Raw genomic sequence first — 23,897 nt, 5'->3', positions numbered from 1 at the left:
GATCTGGTGCTCTCCGACGCGCCCAGCGCCCATCCTGCGGACCCAGAGAGCGGGGCCCCGGAGGGGGCCGAGGCGGGAGCCACGCAGCCCGGCTCCGGGGCTCCGACTCCTCCTCCTCCCCCGGCGCCACCGCCACCACCACCACCACCACCGCAACCCGCCGTGCCGGGTCCTAAAGCCGCGCGTCTCAAGAGGATGGTGCGTCTGGCGGCTGAGCTGCTGCTGCTGCTGGGGCTGCTGCTGCTCACACTGCACATCACGGTCCTGCGCGGTTCCGGAGCTGCCGACGGGTCCCACGCGGCCGCGGGCAACGCCAGCCGGTCCCAGCTGCAGGTGAGTTGCGCCGCCGCCGGATTGGGGCGTGTGCCGCCGCTGGACGGCGGGTGGCGGGGTGCTGAGCTAGAGCCGGGTGGATGCGAGGAGGCGGGTCTTATGTCCCCACCAGAGTCACTGTTTGGCCACACTGTTGCCTGAGCAGTTTTGCCTGGAGGCTAGACGAAGGTCTGAGATCTGTCACCGGTACCCCACTGGAGATGCAAAGCTTAGGACGCATGGAGTAAGGACAGATGGAATGGGTGTGTGGTGGTGTGGGTGTTGGCTTTGGGATGCTGTCAGTCTTTGGTTGCTTCTAGAGGCCCGAATAACGTGACTCAAGGCCAGGCTGGATGTAGGCGTGAGGGGATGCCAGGAGACCTTGTAAGATATTACCCCCCCTCCAACTGTTTTTGAGAAAAAGAATTCCGGGGAATTTGGTCCCTTACAAACCATGTGATTGCTACAGAATGACTAGACACACCTACCTGGGCCAGGTGCTCCTTACGTCTTCCTGTCACCGTCCTCCCCTCCCCCCAGAGGACGCCAGGATCTAGGCACCTGTCCTGATTTGGGGCTTTTAAAGCTGTAGGAGAGATTTCTTTCCCGTGACTGGCTTGTTCCCTTGCTTCCAGGCAAAAAGTAGTGATTCGGGAGGAGGCGGGGGCGGGGGGGGGGCGGAATCAGATGTGTGGTCAGATGGAAGGCAAGGTGTCTGAAAGTGGCCCAGAGGTAGGGATTTCCTGTCACTTCCTTCAGAAAGTGTTTCTCCTTGAGACTAAAGGATGTGTCTGCTGTCAACTTGGAGAACCAGGGTTCTCCCCAGGACACAAACGTGATTCTTGGGCTCCTAAAGTCCCAAGGCAGCCCCCTCTGAACCTCTGTCCTCTTGAGATACCGGGATAAGCATTCTTCATCGTTGTACTGTGGAAAGATGGAAGATATAGGTGTCCCTTAGAGATGTGTATGTCACCAGCCTACTACTGTAGGAATCATTCTTAATATCAGCAAGATTTCTGGAAGTCCGTGTATTTTTTTTTTACACATGATGCTGTCTTTCCTCCTGGAGTCTTGAAAAAAAGCTATAAAACTGATGTTCTATGGAAAAGTAAATTTGGCAGATTTCTTTATGAGGTGTTTGCTATCATTAGAATAACCTGGGGTTGGCCTTTTCTGCCCCAGCAGTAAGTTAATGAGAGTAGCAGCTGGTGGAAGTAGGTTGAACTCTCCAAAGGGGCTGTGGCTGAAGAGCTGCCCCCAAGAGGGCAGAAGAAATGGGGGATTTAGAAAGAGTAACACTTCGAGGAGTTATATTGGGTCCCAAGTAGCTGCTAATCCACCAGTTCAGTTCTTCTGCCCATTGAAAGCACGCCATTATCCAAGCAGAATGATGAGTTTAACAGGTTAGTTCACCATTTTACTTGTTTTTTCACAATTTCTTACTATAAAAGTTTTATATTCTTCCCTATCCAAGTTATTTCTTTGGTTCTCTGATATTCTAAAGGCATAGCAATTCAAATGGGCAGGAGATGTTCTTCCAGGCAGCAGTTATGCAAAAGACATTAGTCAGACTGCTGTTAGCAGGCCTCAGAAAGTGGATGTGTTAGTAGCAGGTGGATTTGAAGACAATTCTGTAGACGATGCATTCTTTCTGTTTACCAGATGTTGTAAAGGCAGTTCTTAAATCCCATTGACATTTGTTGGCTTTGTGTTATCTGAGCTCTTAGGATCCTTCTTAGTGATCAAAAAGTTAACCCACACTCACACTTTATTTTTGTGGTTATTTCTGCTTTTAAAATTCTAAAATATGACACCGAAATACACAAGGGCAAGTTGACTCAAATTTTACTATGTTTGAGTAGTTTAAAAAATGACACACCCTTACTTCAGATTTGCTCATTTGGCCCTATCAAGGACACCCAATAAAGCACAACTAAGAAGGACAATAATAATAGCTAGGATTTATTAAGTGCCTTTTATATGCCAAACACTGTTTTTAACACTTTGCATATATTTACTTCTTTAATCCTCAGAAAAGTCTTGTGAAGTAGATGCTATCATTACTTCATTTCAAATAGAGAAACTAAGCTTCAGAGCTAGAAGCTCCTTAATTTGCTTTATGTCATTTTTGTTGTTGTTGTTGTTTTGTCAGTCATGGGGCTTGAATTCAGGGCCATGGGCCCTGTCCCTGAACTTTTTCCTTCAAGGCTAGTGCTCTACCACTTGGAGGCACAGCACCTCTTCTGGTTTTCTGGTGGTTAGTTGGAGATAAGGGTCTCACAGACTTGTATGCCTGGGCTGACTTTGTGCTGTGATCCTCAGATTTCAGCCTCCTGAGTAGCTAGGATTATAGACATGAGCCACCAGAGCCTGCTTGGCCTTGCTTTTGTTATTTTATAGTGTAAAAACAACAAGGGGGGGGGAGCCTTTCAACAAGTTACATTTTCAAATAGACATTCACAGTCTTCCTGTGTCTTATAGGAATACATATATATATATACAAATAAATACGTATTTTATGAACATCATCTAACAAGGTTTTATGGTAGTTTTAACATTCTAGTGACTCACTTTTGACTCTGTGAAAGACTGAGCCTAGTAGTGTAGGTGCTATTATAGGGTAACAGTAAGCTACTTTGACCAGTTATCTCCATTAACTAACAGGGCAAAAAATAATGATGTTAAGCTTTATACTATTTTCACTATTATAAAATATCTAATAAGAAACTGAACAGTGGTTTGCCATAGTTACATGAGAACTGTGTGGGAACATGAACATTTTTATTTTTAAGGGGAATGCTATCTCCTCTTTGAAATAACTGTTTATCATTGTTCAAGTACTCAGATTATTTTGTGTCCTCAATTGAATAACACTAACAAAACAATTAATATAGTAAAAAAAAGTGTAGAAGACAGAACACCTCAAAATATAGACTCAGTGGGCAATAACAATTATAATCATAATGATGATATCTTTTCAGCTAAAATAGAAGTGCCTTTTATTTCACAACTATGGTTTCAACCCAGAGCTACCTAATGTATTTGTGTGGCTTTCTTGCTCACAGCTGGTGCTCTACCCCTTCTAGCCTGGTTTTTTGCAAGTTAATTGAAGATAGAGTTTCAAAGACTTTTCTGCCCTGGAAGAGTTCGAATCATGATCCCCCAGATCTCAGGGTCCTGGGTAGGATTCTAGCTGTGAGCCACCTGTGCTTGAGATACAAGTGAGTGCCTTTCTAAAAACACCAGTCAGATTTAGAATTGTGATTTTTGGTAGTCAACCTGTACTCCGTGAGTCAGGGAGATTAAGAGTTTTATAATAAAAAAAAAACCCAGATTGATTAGTTCTACAAGAACACTCAAACCAAACTCTGTGTCCTAATTGCCATCTTGATGAGCACTCTCTTTTATCTGTCTATTGACTTCAGTGAAACCGCTTAGCTTCTCTTATTCACTGTTCATTAATAGAAGCAAAGGCAATATTTATTTGGACAGATGAGGCTACTCCCCCTGATCTCAAGAGCAGGATGGATAGCCCCCATCATCCCCAGGTGGTAGATCCCAGGCCCTCCAATCGATGCCTGAGACTGTCGATAACACCAAACACTATATATGCTATGCTTTTTGCCCTCTATCTCCATACCTATTATAAACTTTGATTTATATATAGGCACGGTAAGAGTTAAATGTACTGACTTGGAATAAGATGGAAAAAAGTTTAACCATGTACTGTAATAAAATTCCAATGCTCAGAGCAGTGTGAGATTTAAAACTTTGGATCTACTGATCTTTGAACTTTCGTTATTTAATATTTTCAAGCCACAGTTAACCACGGATAGGGGAGGACTATTGTAGCTATTTTACAGAAAAACAATTTAAATTCAGTGAGATTTAAGTAACTTGCTCGACTGGCTACACAACTGTGGTGAGGTGGGGCTGAAGACTTGGGCCCAAGCAGGCGGACCTGAGAGTTCAAGTTCGTATTCCCATCTATCAATGAGATCTCTTCAGCTTCGATGTACATCAATACCCATTCATGGTTTTCTTTCCTGACTTGCCTGCCTATTTTCCACTAAGAAGTTTATTCTTATCACTAGAATTTCTTACAAATGATGGATAATTGTCCCACTTAGCTACTCCATAACAAACCATTCCCCAATTTAATGGCTTAATGTAACCACCGTTGTATCTGCTCAAGAGCTTGCAAGTCAGTAATTGCTCCAGGCACTGCTGGATGATTCTTCTGTTGATCTGCCCCAAATTAATCATGCAGCTACAGATGATTATCTGTAGGTTTGATGTGGGTGAGGTGTTCCATGATAACCTCACTTCTAAGTCTGTTACTCCTGCCTCTCTCCACAGAGCCTCTTTCTCAAAGAGAGCAGATCGCACAGTTTTTCATCATGCTCTTAGTAGCAAGAGAATAAATGCAGAAGTTGCAAGCGCTCTTCAACACCTTTGGCATCATTGTCTTGGTCATATTCTATTATACAAGGGGATCATGGGTGTTAGGTTTTTAAAAGGAGGTAGCTGAGTAAGAACAGCACCAGCACGCAAGTGGTATTCAGGTAAGGGGTAGGTTTATTCAGTAGACCTGCTGGGACCAGGCAAGGTTGGCACTCCACGCGCTGGGAAAGGCCTAGGAAAGAGAGAGCTGGGAAAGAGAGAGGAAAGAGAGAGAAAAGTGCTTGAGAAGAGCTAGACAAGAGGAGAGAGAGAGGTAGCCAAGCAAGAACAGCAGCACTCACGTGGTATTCAGGTAAGGGGTAAGTTTATTCAGTAGACCTGCTAGGACCAGGCAAGGTTGGCACTCCATGTGGCTGGGAAAGGCCTGGGAATGAAAGAGAGCTGGGAAAGAGAGGAAAGAGCTAGAAAAGAGCAGAGAGAGAGCAGAGAGAGCTAGACAAGAGCAGCTAGAGGAGGCCTCTGGGCCTGGGCTTGGCCTTATCTAGGGTATGGGCGGAGAAGGGTGTGGCCACATCCAATTCAGACCTGATCTCAGTGGATGCAGATGTGACCTCTTCCAGGTGTCCCAGGTGCCTAAGTAAGGCAGGTACTGGGTGGAGACTTTGCTGCAAGGAGGGTGGAGTCTGCTAGTCATCCAGGAGAGGACCTTACAATGGGGTCAACTCAATTTCTCTGGTACAGAACTAGCTCCTGCCTCTTGGTGGGAGGAACAACATGGTCACATTGGAAAAGGGCATGCAAACAGGAAGGAATTGTGAGCATCTCTGTGAACTACTTGCCGTTTATGTAACAAAATCTCATACACTTTATATTTTGTCCAATCTTGAACTTATCTTTTAACTTTGTTTATGCTGCTTTGACCACACAGCACTTTCTGTCTTAAATATAATCAACTCAAAAGTTTTTCCCTTATGACTCTGACTAAAGATCATAAAATTTTTAAATATATCCTATTTTAGGTGAGAAAATGATGGAAAGGGTAACATTGATCAAGATGCATTGTATTCATAAATTGTCAAGTTAAAACTTAATTGTACAACTCCTTGTAGATAATATGCTATATATATGCATATCCTATTCTATATAGAACATATATCTAATATATTCTATTATATATTATATATACATTATTTTTATTTTATCTACTTATCTATATCCTCTATATATCTCCTCTTAATATATATGCATACCATATTATGTAACATGTGCATATTACTATATATGTATTATATAATATATAATGTATTAAATATTATATATCCTATTCTGCTCGTTTTATATTTTTAGAATATTTTAATTTTATATTTTATTTTACATTATATTATGTAGTATATTTTTTATTTTATATTATTTTATATTTTATATCACATTTTATTTATATTATACTGATATCCTATTCTGATAGTTTTATTTTCAGAACTACAATCTATATTCAAGTTATTTTAGGGTTTAATATAAAGATAAACTTTGTTTTTGTCCAAGTGAATAGCCACTTCCCCAGTTTTGCTTGCCAACTACTTCCTTCTACTTTGACACCTATAAAATCCCACTTTTATCATACACTGATGTTTTCACATATACATTAGTCTGCCTTGACCTTCCTGTAGTATCCATTTATATACACATACCATCTGTTTCATGTCATATAGCTTCATAATGTGTTTCAGTAGGGGAAATACCATTTTTAAAAAATTCTTAGAGATTCTTTGAAAATGTGTTCTTTTACATGGAACTTTAGAATTATTTTGCTTAAAAATCATTAAGCTGTTCAGGAGAATTATTTTAGCTATTTTTGTCTAAGTTGAGGAAAATTGAAAATGTTTATCATTGTTAAATTCTCCCAGTCAGGATATGGTGTAAATATGGTTTTTGACTGAAATTTTATATTTCCACTTTTCCATTGGCTATTTTCTGAGTTTGATTGCTATTGAGAATAAGGTTTTAGCTTCTCCTGTAGTCTCTAATTTGTTAGCTGTGGAATCTACACTTAGCAATATATACATACAGATTAGAGCTTGTGTTCACAAGAGAAATATGGGAGTGTGTTGTTGAAAGAATGAAAGCAACAGAGCTCAGCTTGCATCTATATAAAGTTTCATTGCTTTGGAATTGTAAACATATATATATATATATAATATATATATATATGACTTAATTTACCATCTTCTGTGACATATCTGTGAGAAGGCAAGATTGCATTATGTACAGGTGAATGTTCAGTGTTCCTCTTAGGAATAAGCACTGGTCACTGGCTTGATAAGGTACCAGTTTTGTCTTTCCATTTCTTGCCTTCTTTCTTCTTCCTCTCCCCATTCCAGGAGTTCCTGGGATCTTCTCTGGGATATGTTTCAGTTCTGTTCTTGGTGAACCCAAACCAAAGGACACAAGGTCCAAATGTGAGTCATGATAGTGACAAACTCTCTAGATAGCAACAGTGTAGGAAGACTCTGGGAAAGTACAGCACAGACTTTCCAGAAGACACCTCCTGCTCTTTGTAGTCATTAACAACCACCAACTCTTACGGCTTCAGAAAGTAGAGTGCTATGGGCAGCCACAGAATTTGTTACCCTGAACGTTCCATGGCTATTGGGAAGAAGACTTTTCCAAAATTTCAGGGATGGGTAAGTTTGAATTCACAGGTAATCTGCCATTTCTCTTCTGAGAAAATGATTTTATGGTCAGTTACTATTTTAAATGGGATGATGAGTGACCAGAAAGTAAATGGAGAGGATCTCTAAGAGTTTGTGTGAGGTTGTCATTTAATGCCTGAGAAAGGCAAAGGCCAAGGTGCTTTGATAAATAGCTTAAAATCAACTCCCTAGGCACAGCCCAGCATGTGTCAATGAAAAGTTATTTCTGTAAACTGAGTAGATGTGAAAACAGTAGGTTAACTACCTCTTCTTCCTGTTGGCCTTGACCCATGCTCATTTTAGTACACCAAGTCATCAGGCATAGACAGCTCTATGTGACTGCTATCCCTCCAAAAGATCCATTTGTCATAGAAGAGATAGTGATACCAGGTCTATGGAATGAAAAGAGTTAGATCTTCAAGTCTGAGTTTCTGAGCTGTCAGACCTGCAATTTGGAGCATCCCAACCTCCAAGTTTTTCAACAGCAGTGACCTGAAAAAGAGAAGGTAGAGTTGGAATGCAATAGGCCAGAGCATTTCCTGCCTTAGGTTTCCACATATCTATTTTCAAAAATAACAAATGATGGCTAGAATCTAGATGCAGGAAAGATGGAAATGATGTCATATCCCCCATACCCAGGTGTTAATTTACTCATACATTATCCAGATAGAATATCTTTGCAAAAAAAAACAACCACACACACACACACACCACATACTCACACCATGCTTTGCCTCACAGGCACCTCTTAAGAGATGGTAATGAGAAGAGGAAGAGGAAATCGGCAATTATTGGCAATTATTTTTAAACACAGATGATGTGTGATTGATAAGCAAAGAACTATATATATTTCAATTGAGCCATAGGAAGTAGAAATGCTGGTGAAACGAACATTGTAATGAATCTACTGTACCTAAAAGCTTTCCCATACCTTTTTGTGATCTCCAGCAATATCCAGGAAACTACTGATCTTCTGTCACTATTTGTTAGTCTTTCATTCATAGGGAATGCAGAGTTCCACACAATAAAGCCTCCTTGCTCACCATAATTATTTTGCATGTACCAATACTAAGGCTTGATCTCAAGCCTGGGCTCTGTCCTTTAGCTTTTTTTTGTTCAAGCGTAGTACTTACCACTTGAACCACAGCTCCATTCTTGGCTTTATGTTGGTTAATTGGAGAAAAGAATCTCATGAACTTTCCTACCCCAGCTGACTTCAACCCTCATAGCTCAGCCTCAAGTAGTTTGGACTTACAGGTGTGAGCCACAAGGAGCTGCCTTCTTTATGGAGATTTTTTTGTCTGTTTTGGGAGTGTGGAATGAACCCAGAGCCCAAAACGTGTTAGGCAGGAACTCTATCACTTGAACCACACACCCTCAGCCTTATATCATCATCATCATCATCATCATCCTTAAGAATTTGTACAGAGGGGTTCCAATTCAACATGTCAGTTTATGAATATAATACATTTTGATCAAAGTCACTCTTTTTATTATTTTGTTTTCAAAATGTGGTCTCAAAACTTTGCGTGGGGGCTGGGAAGGTGGCTCAGTGGTAGAGTGCTTGCCTTGCATGCATGAGGCCCTGGGTTCGATTCCTCAGCCCCACATAAGCAAAAAGAAAAAAGCCGGAAGTGGCACTGTGGTTCAAGTGGTAGAGCCCTAGCCTTGAGCTGAAGAGCTGAGGGACAGCGCCCAGGCCCAGAGTTCAGGCCCCACGACCGCCCCCCCCAAAAAAAACAAACGAACTTTGCCTGGATTAGCCTCAAACTCAGGAAGCTCCAGCCTTGGCTTTCTGAGTAGCTGGGATTACAGACTTGTAATCTGGTTTACATGCCTGGCTTATTCTTCTGTGCAGAGCAAATATGTTGCTTAAAAAAAAAAACTGCCAATTAGTATTCCTTTCTATTGCTCAGTCTTCAGTATGTTAATTGATTGGTGCACTGAAAAACTTTTAAGTTGTTTCCTATTTGGGAACTACTAAAATGAAGATGCTATGAACATTTTGGGTTAAGTCTTTGTGTGAACATCTGCTTTCATTTCCATTGGATGAATATTTAGGAGCAGAAAAGTCATGTGGCAGTTGCATGTTCCATTTATTAAGAAAGTGTGGTGACATTTTTAAAGCACTTCCATAAAATATTTAGGGTCCACTACAACCCAGGGGTACCCTTGGAAAATTAGAGAATTTGTAGGTTGAATTTGGGGATGGTATTTTCCTATAATTAAAGTATTAGTATGTGTCGTATGGTATATTATGAAAAACTGAAGGAAGGAGAGTGCTGTTAATTTCTTGGAAAGAATTCTCCTTTCTTTATGGAAAGGCCTAATAACAACAACAACAAAAATCCCCTGGGGCTGTTAATGACAATGATAGTGGTGGTTACCATAGCCGAGAGGTAAATGGGGAATGAAAATTGGGTGTTGAATAAGCAAATGGGTTAGAAAAAAAATATCAATTGCTTTCTCTGTGCTGTGGCCACCGTCTAATGTCCTTTCCCAACCATGTCCCCATTCCCTGCCAGCAAAACAGGAAAACCAGAGGTAGACTTTCCACCTCCCACCAGGGGACCTCAATTACATTGTGACTTGGAAGTCTGGTTTAAGCCTCCAATGAATTAAAAGTCAGGTTTACTGCTAAGAACCTTGGAATTCCTGGACATAGAAAGAGCAAGCAATTAAAAAGCGGTAACCGCATTAGGTGTTCCTAATTCTCAGCCCAGGAGAAGGACTGAGGAAACTATAACACAAGCTGACTTTCTAGCCAGCCTGGACCCTGGAAGAATGCCCATCCTGTCCCTCCCTCATAGCCTGTCTGCTGCCCAAATGTTCACCAGGTTCAGTTGGGAGCCAGATGAGAAGCCTGGGAGGATTTTTCAGCCTTTGTACCCAGAATGCAACTGTGATGGGTAGCATTAACATCTCTTGAGAACCTGTTAAAAAATAAATATTCAGGGGCTGGGAATGTAGCTGAGTGGTAGAGTGCTTGCCTCGTATGCATGAAACCCTGCATTCAATTCCTCAGAACTACATACACAGAAAAAGCCAGAAGTGGCACTGTGGCTCAAGTGGTAGAGTACTAACCTTGAGCAAAAGAAGCTCAGGGACAGAGCCCAGGCCCTGAGTTCAAACCCCAGGACTGGCAACATAAAAAAGAAAAAAGAAAGAAAGAAAGAGAGAGAGAGAGAGAGAGAGGGAGGGAGGGAGGGAAGGAAGGAAAGAAAGAAGGAAAGAAAGAAAGAAAAAAGAAAGAAAGAGAAAGAGAGAAAGAAAGAAGAAAAAGAGAAAGAAAGAAGAAAGAGAGAAAGAGAGAGGGGAGAGGGAGGGAGAAAAGGAAGGAAGGAAGGAAGGAAGGAAGGAAGGAAGGAAGGAAGGAAGGAAGGAAGGAAGGAAGAAAGGAAGGAAGAAAGGAAGGAAGGAAGGAAAAGAAAAGAGAAAAGAGAAAATAAATCTTCAGCCTCAACCCTAGTGCATCCAAAGCAACTAAGCCAGAATCTTCATTTCATCAGAGTTATTGGGTAACTAATAGGCAGGTCACAATTTGACAATTACTAATCTAGATGTGTGATTTTCTCGAATGTCCCAGAAAATGCTTAATATGTGTCCTATATTATTCAGCTACTGCCGAATAAAGTTACAAGGCCAACTACATCTGAAACTCAGTGGCCTGCTCTAGTCAGCATGTGCTCGTACCTCACGGGTCAGTAGATAACCTGGAGTTCAGTAGATCTGGGTGAAATACAGTTCCAGACCATAGACTGAGACTAGACTTTATCTACATAACTTCCATTCCCATGATATTTTTTTAAAATTTAATTTTATTGACAAAGTGATGTATGGAGGGGTTGCAGTTACATAGTAAGGTAGTGAGTACATTTCTACTCACAAGGTAATATGTTAGAAATGAACTGTACAACTTGGGGGGGGATTAGGGAGAGGGAAAGTGGTAGGAAAACGAGGGAGGGGTTAACAAGTTCGACAAGAAATGTACTCATGATACTTTTTTTTAATGTACAGAAAAGCAAATGTGGGCCCATATCGTAGCACACTTTTAACCCTTTTGCTTAGATATCACTTGGATTTTATCCTTAACATTTTACCAACCAAAACAAGTCATGAAATCCAACAGAACAAAGAGTAGCCATGTGTTTGGAAGTGGTTCTGATTCCTGTTCAGGTTTTTACTTAAGTATATTCCCCAGGCAAATATCTGTGCCTCTGGGTCCCACTCAGTAAAATGGTATACTAATAGCTATGCTACTGGAAATTTTCTGTGGCACAGAATAATCTTGTAACTTACAAGAGTTGTAAAGTTGTATGACCTTGGGTAGATCATTTCAATACTCTATATTTTATTTTTCTTATCTAGGAATAGCTATCCTAAGAGAGAATTCTGTTGCTTTTTGAAATCCATGTTGAAAATTGACAACTGTGGTGGTGATGGTAGTAATGGTGGTGATGGTGGGGATTGTTCCTATTTTTCAGTTGAAGAAACTGAGACAGAACAATGAGCAGAAATCAAGATTTAGCCTTCCATTCTTCTGAGCACTTCATATGTGGAGGAAAACATGGCTAGAACTGATGCGAATCAGTCTAGCTTCCACAGAGAAGGCAAAGCATTTTGCCTCATGTAAGTCAGGTGCTTCTACAAAGGCAATTTTTGGCTTCTTTTCTCCTGTCAGAGAGAGAAAAAGAGGAGTAAGGGGAGCTAGAGGCAGGAGATGTGGGAAGCATCTGGATTCCTGGTGAAGTAAGATCCCCTTTCTCTCCCTGTCCATCTTGTCTAATGAAGCAGATTCCCTAGCAATGCCACTTCCAATGAGCCCAAACCCCTAGTAGAGCTGGGTCATGAAATTTTAACCTGGCTCTGGAACTGGAGTTAGGACAAGAGAAAAGATAAGGCCCAAAGGACCTAAATTAGAACTGGAATAGGCTTCCATAGGATGTTGTAAGCATAAGGTTTTTACCACCGTTGAATGTTGTAAGTCTAGACATACACATCCACCTCTTTCTATCATCTATTGAACAGTGGCCCTGTCACAGCTTAAAAATTGTGTGCTACATGGTAGAAGTGAAACTGTGCCCACAAATATATTATCCATCACTGATTTGAACAATTTAAGCCTGCAACCACTTTTCCTGAAGGAGCATCCTTTCCCACCCTTCCTTTCCCAGATATAAAAACAACCACACTGGGGCTGGGAAGGTGGCTCAGTGGTAGAGTGCTTGGCTTGCATGCATGAGACCTGGGTTCGATTCCTCAGCACTACATAAACAGAAAAAGCAGGAAGTGTAACTGTGGCTCAAGTGGTAGAGCGCTAGCCTTGAGCTGAAGAGCTGAGGAACTGTGCCCAGGCCCAGAGTTCAGACCCCACGACTGACCAAAAAACAAACAAACAAAAACAAAACACCACAGGACATACCTGGAAACAGAAGTTCCACAAGCTCTTTGAGCTGAATATTTTACTTTTAAGTTATTATTGCTGGCCAGAAGAATTCCTTCCTTGTGACTCATCAGCTTTTCTTGTTCCTCTGTGTGTCACAAAGTTCATCTTCTCATGATCTTTGGTGGGGCGGGGGTGGGGTGGGGGGGAGGGAGTGTGGAGGGGAGAAAAGTCACCAGGATTTTTTAAATGTTTTCCCTATTGGAGAGTAATTCCACGTTTCTGGTTTTAGTTACAGTGTTACCTTGATGGTATACGATCAGCTTGGGGGCCATTCTGATTTCAGGTCCTTGTCCCTTACATCTTCCATGTCCTGACTTCCTTGTATCCCCAAATAAGTGTATCCTTGGCTTTGCTTTATTCTGTATAGACAGCAAAACCTGTCGGACTCCAGGATATGTTCGGCATGCTCTTCTTTCACCGAACCTCAAATGTTGAGTTCGAACCAATTTCATTCCAGCTGTCTAAATAATTCACTCACTCATTTAGTAGTAGTCATAGAATTAAGCACTGACTAGGTAAGATACCTTATAAAGAAGGGAAGATGATTTTTTTTAACGTGTTGGGAGTAAAACCCAGGTTCTTGCACATGCTAGGCAAGCACTGTACCACCATATTCTCAGCCAACCTCCCCCACCAACCCCCTAAAAAAACTTTAAAAAAATTATGTCCACTAAAAATGTGATAGCACCACATTAAACCACTACTTTATAACCCCCTCTCATTGGAATGGAAAAATGAAACAAGCAAGCAAAAACCCTGGAGATATTGTTAGTAAGAATCTTGAGCAATCTAATGGATTGACATGAAAACTTTAGGAAACTGCTTTTCTATAGTAAATATTCAAAGGAAATCTTTACATACATACTACTCACTCCACAATTCATGTATGCATTCAAGAAGTTAAACAGAGAGTGGTCACAACATCATGGAAAAAATATCCCAACCAAAAACAGTCCCAATGCCCAGTAAGAGTAGAATGGCTAAAAGACAGAAAGATCACTTGCTAGAAATGAAAAATAATAGCTATGCATAAAGGGTACAGTTTCATAAATGTAATATTGGGTGAAAGAGCCAATCTCAAAACCAGGACAGACAAATCTATGTTATTGGAAGAAAAGATGTTTGTTAGCCTTATCAAGAGAGTGACCAAAAGAGGACAAAGGAAGGTGTCTGGGGGTATTACTTGTGTTGTGTCTCCTGATCTGGGCATTGGTTGTGTCAGTGTCCTCAATCTGGGAAATCTCATTGATATGTTTCTTGATATTTATGTACAAATATCACACTGGATTAAAAATGGAGTAAAGAATACAGGGGAAATAATGTAGAGGAGGTCATTGTGCTAGAAAAGGTGACCCAGAGCTAGTAGTTCACTCTCTGCAAACTGGTCTCCAAATTTTAATGAGTATAGGCTAGACTTGGTGTTATGGTGGTGCATCAGTGCTATTGTTAGGACATCAAAGACCAACTGCTGGCTGCGATACAGTCCATAAGAAAAGAGCGACCAGCAAATTTACTGCTTGACTTCATTCCCTTTAAATGGAACTGGCCCCATGATCCTTTTTCAAAGCTCAATTGTAGACATATATCTTCTTTACAGGACATCACGTACAATAAAGAGAAGCAATAACTTAAGATTACAAAAAAAGTAAAAGAATACCTTTGAGATTGCTGTGAGAAGAGCATTCTAGTTAATAAATATCACTGACATTATATCTGCCCAAGCCGTCTGATGCCAAGCCATTGGCCTGGGATACTTCTTCAAGATATGGTGGCTGTTGGGGGCCAACTGTGTTATATATTTATGCTCCAATCCTTTTCTTAGACTCTGGATCTTGGGAAAGCCATCTGCCTCAAAGTAGAGAGCCACCTCACTGAAATCCGACAAAATGGCCAAGTTTACATCCCATACCCATTAACTAATATGAAACTTCCCCTCAGTAGAGTAAACATTTATTAAGAATTGAGACCAAACTAAATTCTTTTATCAGCTATATGCTCTTACCTACACAAACAGCACTCCATATAATCCTAGGGTAGAAATTTCATAGAGTTATCATTTCCAGATCATAGAACTGGGTTAGAATAGAGTTGTTTTATGCCTACCAGAAAAGGAAGAGTGTTATTAATTTTCCATGAGGGAAAGAAGTAAAATTACTTATAACATAAAGGATGTACTTGGCTTAACATGACACATGAACCAGATGGTGGAGAAAGAACCAAAATTATTACATTCAAAATTACCAGTCAGCTCAAAAGCAAACAATCCAGAATGTTCTTCTGGATATATAATCACTTATTACAACATTTAATAAGCTCATAGGGATCAAAACATTTTAGAGAATGATCAAGCCATCTACTTCTGTTTAATCCATTACTCCCGTAAAGGTCCAGCTCTCCACATTTTATTGGAGAAAAGGCTAACTACTGAAAAGATTCTTGCCTTTCTACTTCCCTCCCTGATGCCTTCAGAAAGATACACAAACTGTGTGGAAAGAATGAACATCTCCCTACTGAGACTTTGATGGAGGCAATACACCTATGAAACAAATTTGGACAGTAAATGTGCACTGGAAAAAATTTTAAATATTTGAAGGGCTGTGGGATTGCCTGGAGAAAGACAACATATTGAACAGCAGGTGGAAATAATGAGCCAAGCTCTGGGTAAGATACCTGCAGGAGACAGCTTTTCGGTTCCAAATTCTTCCCCCAGCCTAACTGCCCAGAAGCTCACTAGGCTGAGGTTAAAATGCCCCACAGTGTTGGAGGGTTTTTTTGTTATTTTCACTGCTTATCCTCCAAGGCCAGAGCCTCTGCTAATGTCTAGGATGACCCCAAAACGAACATCAATTTCCTTGTCTTAAATTTGCTCATAAATGCAGAGATGGGAAAAAAACAAGGGAAGTGGCCTGGAGCAGACCCTGCTAACTCAATAATAGAGTGAGATTGTCCTAAATAATGAAAGGACTGAGCACAGGGGAGCCAAGAAGAGCAGAATTCCCACCTCCCAAATGTGAACTAAGAGGAAAAGAAAGAAATTGTGGGGGGGGGGGTCACAACTTTAAAGAGCAACCCTCTAATTATAAAGCTGCATCTTTTTCTCTGTGTCTGTAAGTGGTTGTTCCAAGATTGCTCAAACCATTAACTGAATTTACTTTACTTTGAGAGCTCCTGTATGCGTCTGTTGTTCCTTTGGGTTGGTGTTTTTCATGCCACTTAAGATGTGGTGTAAAGAGAAATACAGTGGAAACCTGCCAGGAAGATGGAGCCTGCTGGGGTGGGAAAGGAGGAGCTGTAGGCTACACAGACTCTCTTTAAAAGGAAAATTCAGTACCCACAAAACCCCAAACGTTCAGCCTGGAGTGACATCAAGAAGCCATCTGCAGGCTCCATGTGAAGAGCTGAGGAAATAATTTATTTGGTTATTTCATCTTAAGGAGAAGCTCATGAGCGGATTGGGATGGCCATGACCCTAAAGGCTCTAAGTCTTGCTCTCCTAACAATCTAAGTGGCATGCCTTTTATATCACCAGGGCTTATGGGAACACTGCAGGTGATCCCCTCTGCATATGGTGGCAGGCTTTGTCACATTTTTGTCTCACTGGATTGAGCCAGCGCTTCAAAGTTCCACCTACAACCACCACCACCAGCACCGTGGTGAGGTACTCTACTCTGAAGGCAGGTTGCAGACATGGATTCGTGAATTTTGTTGTTGACAAAACACCTGCAAGTTGGCTTGGTGCTGGTGGTGAATATTTATTTATCCTAGCTACTCAAGAGGCTAAGATCCAGAAGACCATGGTTTGAGTTCAGCCAAGGTAATAAAAGCAAAGACTTCATTTTCAAGATTAACAGCAAAGATCCAAGCTGGAGGCATGCATCAAGGGGTAAAACACAAGCCTAGCAGGCAAGCCAAATAAGCACAAGGCTCTGAGTTCAAACATCGGTACCGCCAGACAAGAAAAGGAAAAAAAAAAACAGGAAAGAAGCCAAAGGCCGTAGCACTCATTCAGCCTGTAGAGCCAGTACCACAATCCAGGTTAAAAGAATCTTAGTCAAGTTGTCTTATATAAAACCACATTTCTGAACATCTAGAGAAGTCATGGTTTTGCTTAGCTGGAGAGAATGAGAGCAAACATCTCTCTAAAGTTCCCAGATTGTATAACATAACAGTCACACAATGTTATAGGAACTGAAAGGTAACTAAATGAGAATGGATTAGATCTCTTCTTTTTCAGAGATAGCCAGCCAGGTAAATAAAATATTGTCCATCTAAGTATATAGTATTGCCCTTAGAATATAGTTAGCATTCCACAATTCTACTCACTTAGTCAACACTTAGAGACTAAATGGTCATATAAGCAGGCATTGTTCTAGATACTACAGATTTAAGAGAGAACAAGCCTATATTTCAGAAGAGGAGATTGCAAATACTAAAACTCATATTGACAGTGATTGTTATAGATTATGACAGATGTAGACATGCATAGGGCACAATGAGAGGGAATAACTCAATGAAGTGCTTGCTGGAAAAGCACGGCTGGAATCCTGAGCATAGGAAGAAGAAAGAGCCAGCTCAGCAATGAACTAGATGAAGAGCATGTCAGGAACATGGATTCATGAGCACTAAACCTTGAGGGACAAAGAGTTTAGCACTTCCCTAAGAGACAAAAAGAGACAGGAGAGAGTGTGCCAATGACTGAATTCCAGAATTAAGAAGAAATGAGGCATTACAAACGACTTCCAGTTTTAGGAGAGGGAATACCTGTCACCAGACTTGAATTGAACTGTAGAATACACATGATCTATGGGACATCCTACTGAAGATAATGACATGGAGCTATGACTAATAGGCCACATCCTAAGTGGTAGCTGGACAACCAAGAGTTGTGGTCTCACAGGATGTAGGGGAGGAAAATGCCTTAAGAAGAGGGGACCCCTACTGAATGTTGCTATGGGAACAGAGAAGAGGTCAGAAAGGGGCTCTCCCAACTTAGCAATATATTGCCATTGGCCTTGATGAGAAGAGTGTCAGACATACTAACAGGTGCCAATGTGGGTACATTAACAGAAAGTGAGAAAGTGGAACTTGAATATATATGTGTCGGGGGAACTTCTACTATGATAGGGAAACATGTGAATATGGGGTCCTGGGAGAATTTTCTAGTTTTCAAAGATCAGAGATAATGTCAATATATACTTGGGAAACTGGACAAGAGGATTGTGAATTTGAGGACAGTCTGGACTATCAAAAACAAACAAAACCATCAGCAATACCAGGATGTCTTGGCTGCGGATGAGAAATATCCCATTGGAAGAGAGAAACTACTGACACAATACTGACAGAGGAGGGCTGAGGAGGGAATTATTGGGGAAAAACCCCACAACAATCTAAATGTAGAAGTTGGCTTTTGACAGAAGGAAAGAGCTAGTTCCATGTGACAACTGTTCGGAGGTAATAGATAAGCTATTCAGAGCTGTAAGCATGTGGTGGAGAGAGGAAATCTGCCATCCAGTGGCTCCTGCCCCATCAAGAAGTAGGTGGTGCGAACAAGGGACATGAGCAGGAGATGTGCGGAGAGAAGGTATGGAATAGACAGTCATCCCTGAATGGCAGGAAGTGAGTCTGTAAGGAAAGAATAGCTATTTTGGAGCAGTGCCAAGTTCTCACTCATTAGAGCTTTAAGAATATGAACCAAAAGTGAAGAAAGTTTGTCAAGTTGGGTGGTTTTTGTCCATCACTCATCATCCTGGCTAGTTACTAACAAGACAAATTGCTGAACTCACCCAAATGGAGGAGTTACCAGTCACCTAGACCAGAGGTGTTGGGAGGCAGGGGATTGAGAGGAGTTGCCATAGAATGGACTTTAGAAAGGACATATGCTGCAGAAAAAGGAAAGCACTGACAGGTGGCAGGCAGAGTTTCCCTGAAATACTAAGTATGTGAAGGAAATATTAATCTTTGCTTGTGTTAATTAGAAGGACTTTCATTTGCTACTGCATCTGCAACTTGGGAGAAAGCCATTAAAAGGAAACACAGGCTGCTGCATGCTGTACTTGGCTATTCTCTTTCATGCGAGATAGACCATGCAGAGAGAAAAAATGTACCTCAACCTTGGAGCAAATGCAGAGATCTATTCACAGTTTCCAAGATGAAATTAAAGGTCTGAGTGGTTTGCTTGTGAGTAGAAGGGGAACTTGCTCACCATTACAATGACTCCAGTTTTCAACAAGTGTCAGTAGAAAATTATGAAGTACCACCATTATGGAAGACATCTATGCAAAACACAGTGGAACACTTGAGGCTCAGGCCTGAGACCTGGAGGATCACTCTTCAAGAACAGCAAAAAGTATAGCTGGGGAACGTATGACTCCTTCCTAATGGGCTTGAGGCTCTGAACTCAAACCCCAGTAGAGAACACACACACACACACACACACACACACACACCTAAAGAAAATAAAACTACTGTGGTTACTTATTTTTATATCATACATCCTAAAAATCTATGTGTTATGTGTTACGTGGTAAGGCAACTTTGAAATTGTTTTTTTGGGTTTTTTTTTGTTGTTTTGTTTTTTTGCACAGCAAGAAGACCAGTGAGAAGAATTGAATTATAAGCAGCCACATTGATATAAAAGCATAGTAAAGACATTTAGTGTGGAGTTATATTTCCCACTTCAGAGGCATGCTATTGAACTCCATAATGCACACATAAATGAAGAGATACTATGATAATTTAAAAATCCCTTGGCCAAGTTTCCTGCTGACCGTTTCTGATGTCAAGGCATTTTATAGGATGACCTGTTCTATAGTTAGAGGAGATCTCTCACTTCCCATCCCCTACTAGCAGGTTATCAATGCAAAATCACACATGAGAAACATGAATGAAAAAGAAAAGTGTGTTACTCCAGTGTCAGGTTCAGAAGCCTCTACTTTGGCACATTACTATGACATTCATTTCCTGTCAACCTTCTAGAATGCTCCCCTGAGTTGCTTGATATTGAAAAATCATATTTCTTTAATCAACCCCAGGAAACAATGAAAGTAGTGGAGGGATATTTTTACATAAAAATTCCTAAAATCAGCAGGACTCTGGTGGTTCATGCCTGTCTTCCTAACTACTCAAGAGCTGAGAGTTTAAGACTGTGGCTCAAAGCCAGCCCAGGCAGACAAATCCGGGAGACTATCTCCAACTAACCAGTAGAAAGCCAGAAGTGGAGATGTGGCTCAAGTAGGAGAATGCTAGCCTTGAGTCAAAAAATTAAGAAAGAGCACAGAGCCCTGAGTTCTAGCCCTGGTATACATGCACGCACACACACACACACATACACACACACACACACACACACACACACTCCTAAAATCATAAAGCCTAGAAGAAATAGTAAGCACAGCTTTAGGCCATGATTCTGGGATTGGATTTCAAAGAACATTTGTTTCCTGCTATCCCTCTGTCAGCTAAATATATTCCTCCCTGTACTAGTTATCTATTGCTGTATAACAAATTGCCCCATAATTACGCAGCTTCAAAGAACCCACATTTATTATCTTGGAATTTCCATGGGTCAGGAAGTCAGACAGAGCCTAGCTGGGTGCTTCTGGCTCATGTGGTCTCACAGCCTACAGTGAAAGGCCATGGCCCTATCCAACAGGGCTATGGTCCTCCCAAGGAGTGGCAAGAGGACTGGCTTCCAACCTCTCTTATTGGGCACTCACAAGACTCAGTTTCTCAGAGGCTATAGCAGCTTATAGGATCGCAGTTGTTTTTTTCAGAGTGAACAAGTAATGAGTGAAGACAAAAGAGAGAATGTATTCAGGACACCATTCACGGATTCTATAACAAAGTCTTGGGGACCATTCTCCTCACTCGTACTGTGTTTGTTAAAAGTGAATCTCTTGTTTGATCCCACATAATGGAAAGTCTCTGCATTCCAGTGGGAAGGATCACTGAAGACTGCTTTAAAATCTTCCCACCAAATTCCAATGCGCACATGCATACCTAGGTCTGTGCCCTTTCCCATTTGCCCAAATAGATGCAATTTCCTTGCACTCTCTGATGTGATTACCTCCTCTGTCCCTATTTTTACAGTTTCCCTCACTTTTAGTTTATCTCTTCCCATATGCATTCGAAATGTGACACCAAGTTTCATCTACATTATTGCTTTCAGTTCAGTCCCTCAACAATCCTTCTATTGTCATCAACATCCTCTTCATGTCTTCCTATTGTTTCCCATTTCTTGTCTCAATAGGAGTATTAGGAATCTCTATATCTGTGCTCCATCAATCTTTCCGGCCCTTTGCTTTTAACAGAAGCATAAACTGAAGATAAAACACATTACTATTCCTTGGGCCTTCTGCATGCTCTTGGCCTCTAGCTTAACAGCATTGCCTTAGCTGACAATGCCTTTCCTCCCTTTCTAGCTGTGAAATTTTTAGACAGGCCACACAAACTTTTCTGCAAACTACTGGGATGGAAATGTGCTCATGCCTGAACCTTTTTTGTGTGGCACACCCATCAAATGATTATTAGTCTTGCTCCCATATTAACACTGAAGTGTGTTCACCCTACTCCCCACTCTGCCTGCCATCAAAGAGGAAGCCATGAGTAGCTTACTCCTGCATTATGGCTCATGCCACGTGAACTACATATGACAAGTTCTCCAGTGGTCTAGCATCCTGTGGCCTCTGGAATGCTGGCGAACACTGTGCTTTCCAAAAAGAAAAGAAGAGTGGATATTGCGATGAGAATGTTAAGGTCCACTTTAATGACAGCAGGACATAATCAGACCCTGATTACATCTCTAAGCCCTAATACCTTCACAAATCCCTCACCCTACCACCTCCCTCCCCCCCCCCCCCCCGCCTCCAGCCTATAAAAAACGAAGTGGCTGACTTGGGGTTTTTTCCATTTGTATCTATTTTTTCTTGTTTCTATTGCACTTGATTTTTAATAGATCAGTTCAGTCACTCAACAACCCTTCTATTGTCATCAATATCCTCTTCATGTCTTTTCCATCGCTTCAAGGAAAATAAAGGAGTTAGAACAAAAAAATTTTTTAAAAGCTCCTTTTACAAAAGGAGCTTTAGAGGCAAAAGGATCTGCATCTGTAGTTGCATGTTCCTCCATGAATTCACCTTCTTAAAATCCCCCAAAAGAGCAACATCAGAGAACATTGTGTTTTGCAATGTGAGCACTCTTCTTGCTGTCCCCCAGTCCACTCCTGACCTGTGATGATTTGATCGTGTAGTTCATAGCCTGTAACAGGTTGAAAGCGCTCTCGTGGCTCAGAGTACCTCATCTGGGTGCTGTCACTGGAATCACAGGCATTTCTGTCAGTGAAGTGAGGATGCGTAAGTATATATATGTGAGAATGTATGTGTCTGTCTGTCTGTCTGTCTGTGTCTGTGTGTATTTAAAAGAAAGATTTATAGCATGAAGGATAATTATTCCTCAAAACCTATTGTCCAGACCTCTGGAGGCAATATTTTGAATTGAGAATGATTTTCAGCTCAGTCATATTTGCACCTGGGATCTGTGAGAAGTATTGGAAACTTCATAAAAGAGATGAAACTTGACCAAGGATAGGAAATGACTTACAGCCTCCCAGGCTCAGAGTGTATTGACACAAGGTAGTGATATAGGAAATTATGGTTTTTCAAAGCAAAGTCAGACTTTGGTTTCTCTTTTATCTCAGTATGATGTGTGTGTGTCCTTGAACGAAATCCTCTAACCACAGCACAAACGTGACATTCATGCAGTGGGAATGGCCAGAATCCATTCTTTTGTGCTTCTGACACACAGGAAAGTCAGACTTCCTTTCTGATTTGTTCATGCGTCAGTATTGTGGTTTCAATCTGCTTTGTTAACCTGATTTGCCAAGTTCCAGGTGGGCCATGTGGGCAATGGCAGTTGGCAAAGAAAGCGAAAGAAATTACTACAGCTCAAGTGTTACTTATGAGACTGAGACTCTGGGTGCCCATTGTCATATTAGTGTGTTTCTTGGTGCACAAATTATCAGACTCCTTTACTCTTTATCCTTTCTTAGTTCTCCTTTAATGGCATTGCTTATTGTTCCATTTGTACTAGGATCTGACATCCAGCTGTAGATGATTATCCAAAAAGAGCTGGATATAAACTGTATAGTTATTGACTGTTCAAAACTGTCTCAGAGTAGCTGTGATGAACGGCAAAGTTGGATATAATTTTGTCAAGTTAATAGATTAGCCAACTTACCCATACGATATCTATACTCTATAGGAAATTTTGTTGTTGGAATGGTATTTTTTGCATTCGCTTGAAGTAGTGATACAAAGGATTTCAGTTCGATATATATTTTGATCAATATCACCCCTTTCATTGTTCTCTCCCATCTCATCCTACCCGCAAGTCCCCTCAGTTTATCTCATTTTCCGATGTATATGTTGAACATTATGGCTACTTTCACCCACTCTTAGTTTTTTGTTGTTTTCTTTAATATAGCATTTTTTAATATAGCATTTTACTTGGCATTCTACTTTAAGGTCAGTCTCAGGACTGACTGGTCCTTGGGTTTAGAGAAAGTAGGCCTCATTTCCCAGCAGGTGACTTCCTAATAAACAAGACCACTGGACTTTATCTCTTGAGCCAGATTCCATAACACTAACTTCTACCAATATTCTCCTATGCACTGGTTGGACTGGGCTGATTGTGTTTCCCACTTTATCAAGCTCCAAAGCCCACGTTAAAATGACAACCTAAAATATCCCAAGGAGACTCAAGGTGAATTCTGATGCCTTTCTTCAGATCCCACCAGATATTTCTTTGTTCTGTATGGCCTCACCCTATGGAGTGTGAAAAATCAGTGAAAATAAATATATGTTTTTATCTGGCTTTGAATTAAATTGAAAGTACAAATGGGAGACAAGGTAAACATATACAATGTGAGAGAGTTGATAAACAAGAAGATCATAGAAAGGACTGTTATTTCTTTTTTTTTAATTTTATTTTATTTTATTTGTGAACATACTGTACAGAGGGGTTACAATTACATGGGCAGGATAATGCGT

At 41.0% G+C, this 23,897-nt stretch overlaps 1 protein-coding gene across 1 annotated transcript in view; it reads left to right on the top strand.

Moving 5' to 3' along the window:
• Nucleotides 1–195: 195 nt before the first annotated feature.
• The window catches only part of Ism1 (isthmin 1, angiogenesis inhibitor), a 69,437-nt gene continuing 45,735 nt past the window's right edge, over nt 196–23,897 (top strand). The window contains exon 1 of the mRNA XM_013010764.1: nt 196–333. Within this exon, the coding sequence (XP_012866218.1) occupies nt 196–333 (138 nt within the window). The remainder of the gene's footprint in view (nt 334–23,897) is intronic.

This window comes from Dipodomys ordii, unplaced genomic scaffold (assembly GCF_000151885.1).
Source record: "Dipodomys ordii isolate 6190 unplaced genomic scaffold, Dord_2.0 Scaffold13, whole genome shotgun sequence".
Lineage (NCBI taxonomy): Eukaryota > Metazoa > Chordata > Mammalia > Rodentia > Heteromyidae > Dipodomys > Dipodomys ordii.
The sequence above is the reverse complement of the archived record's forward strand: the minus strand, read 5'-3'. Positions and strand labels throughout refer to the sequence as shown.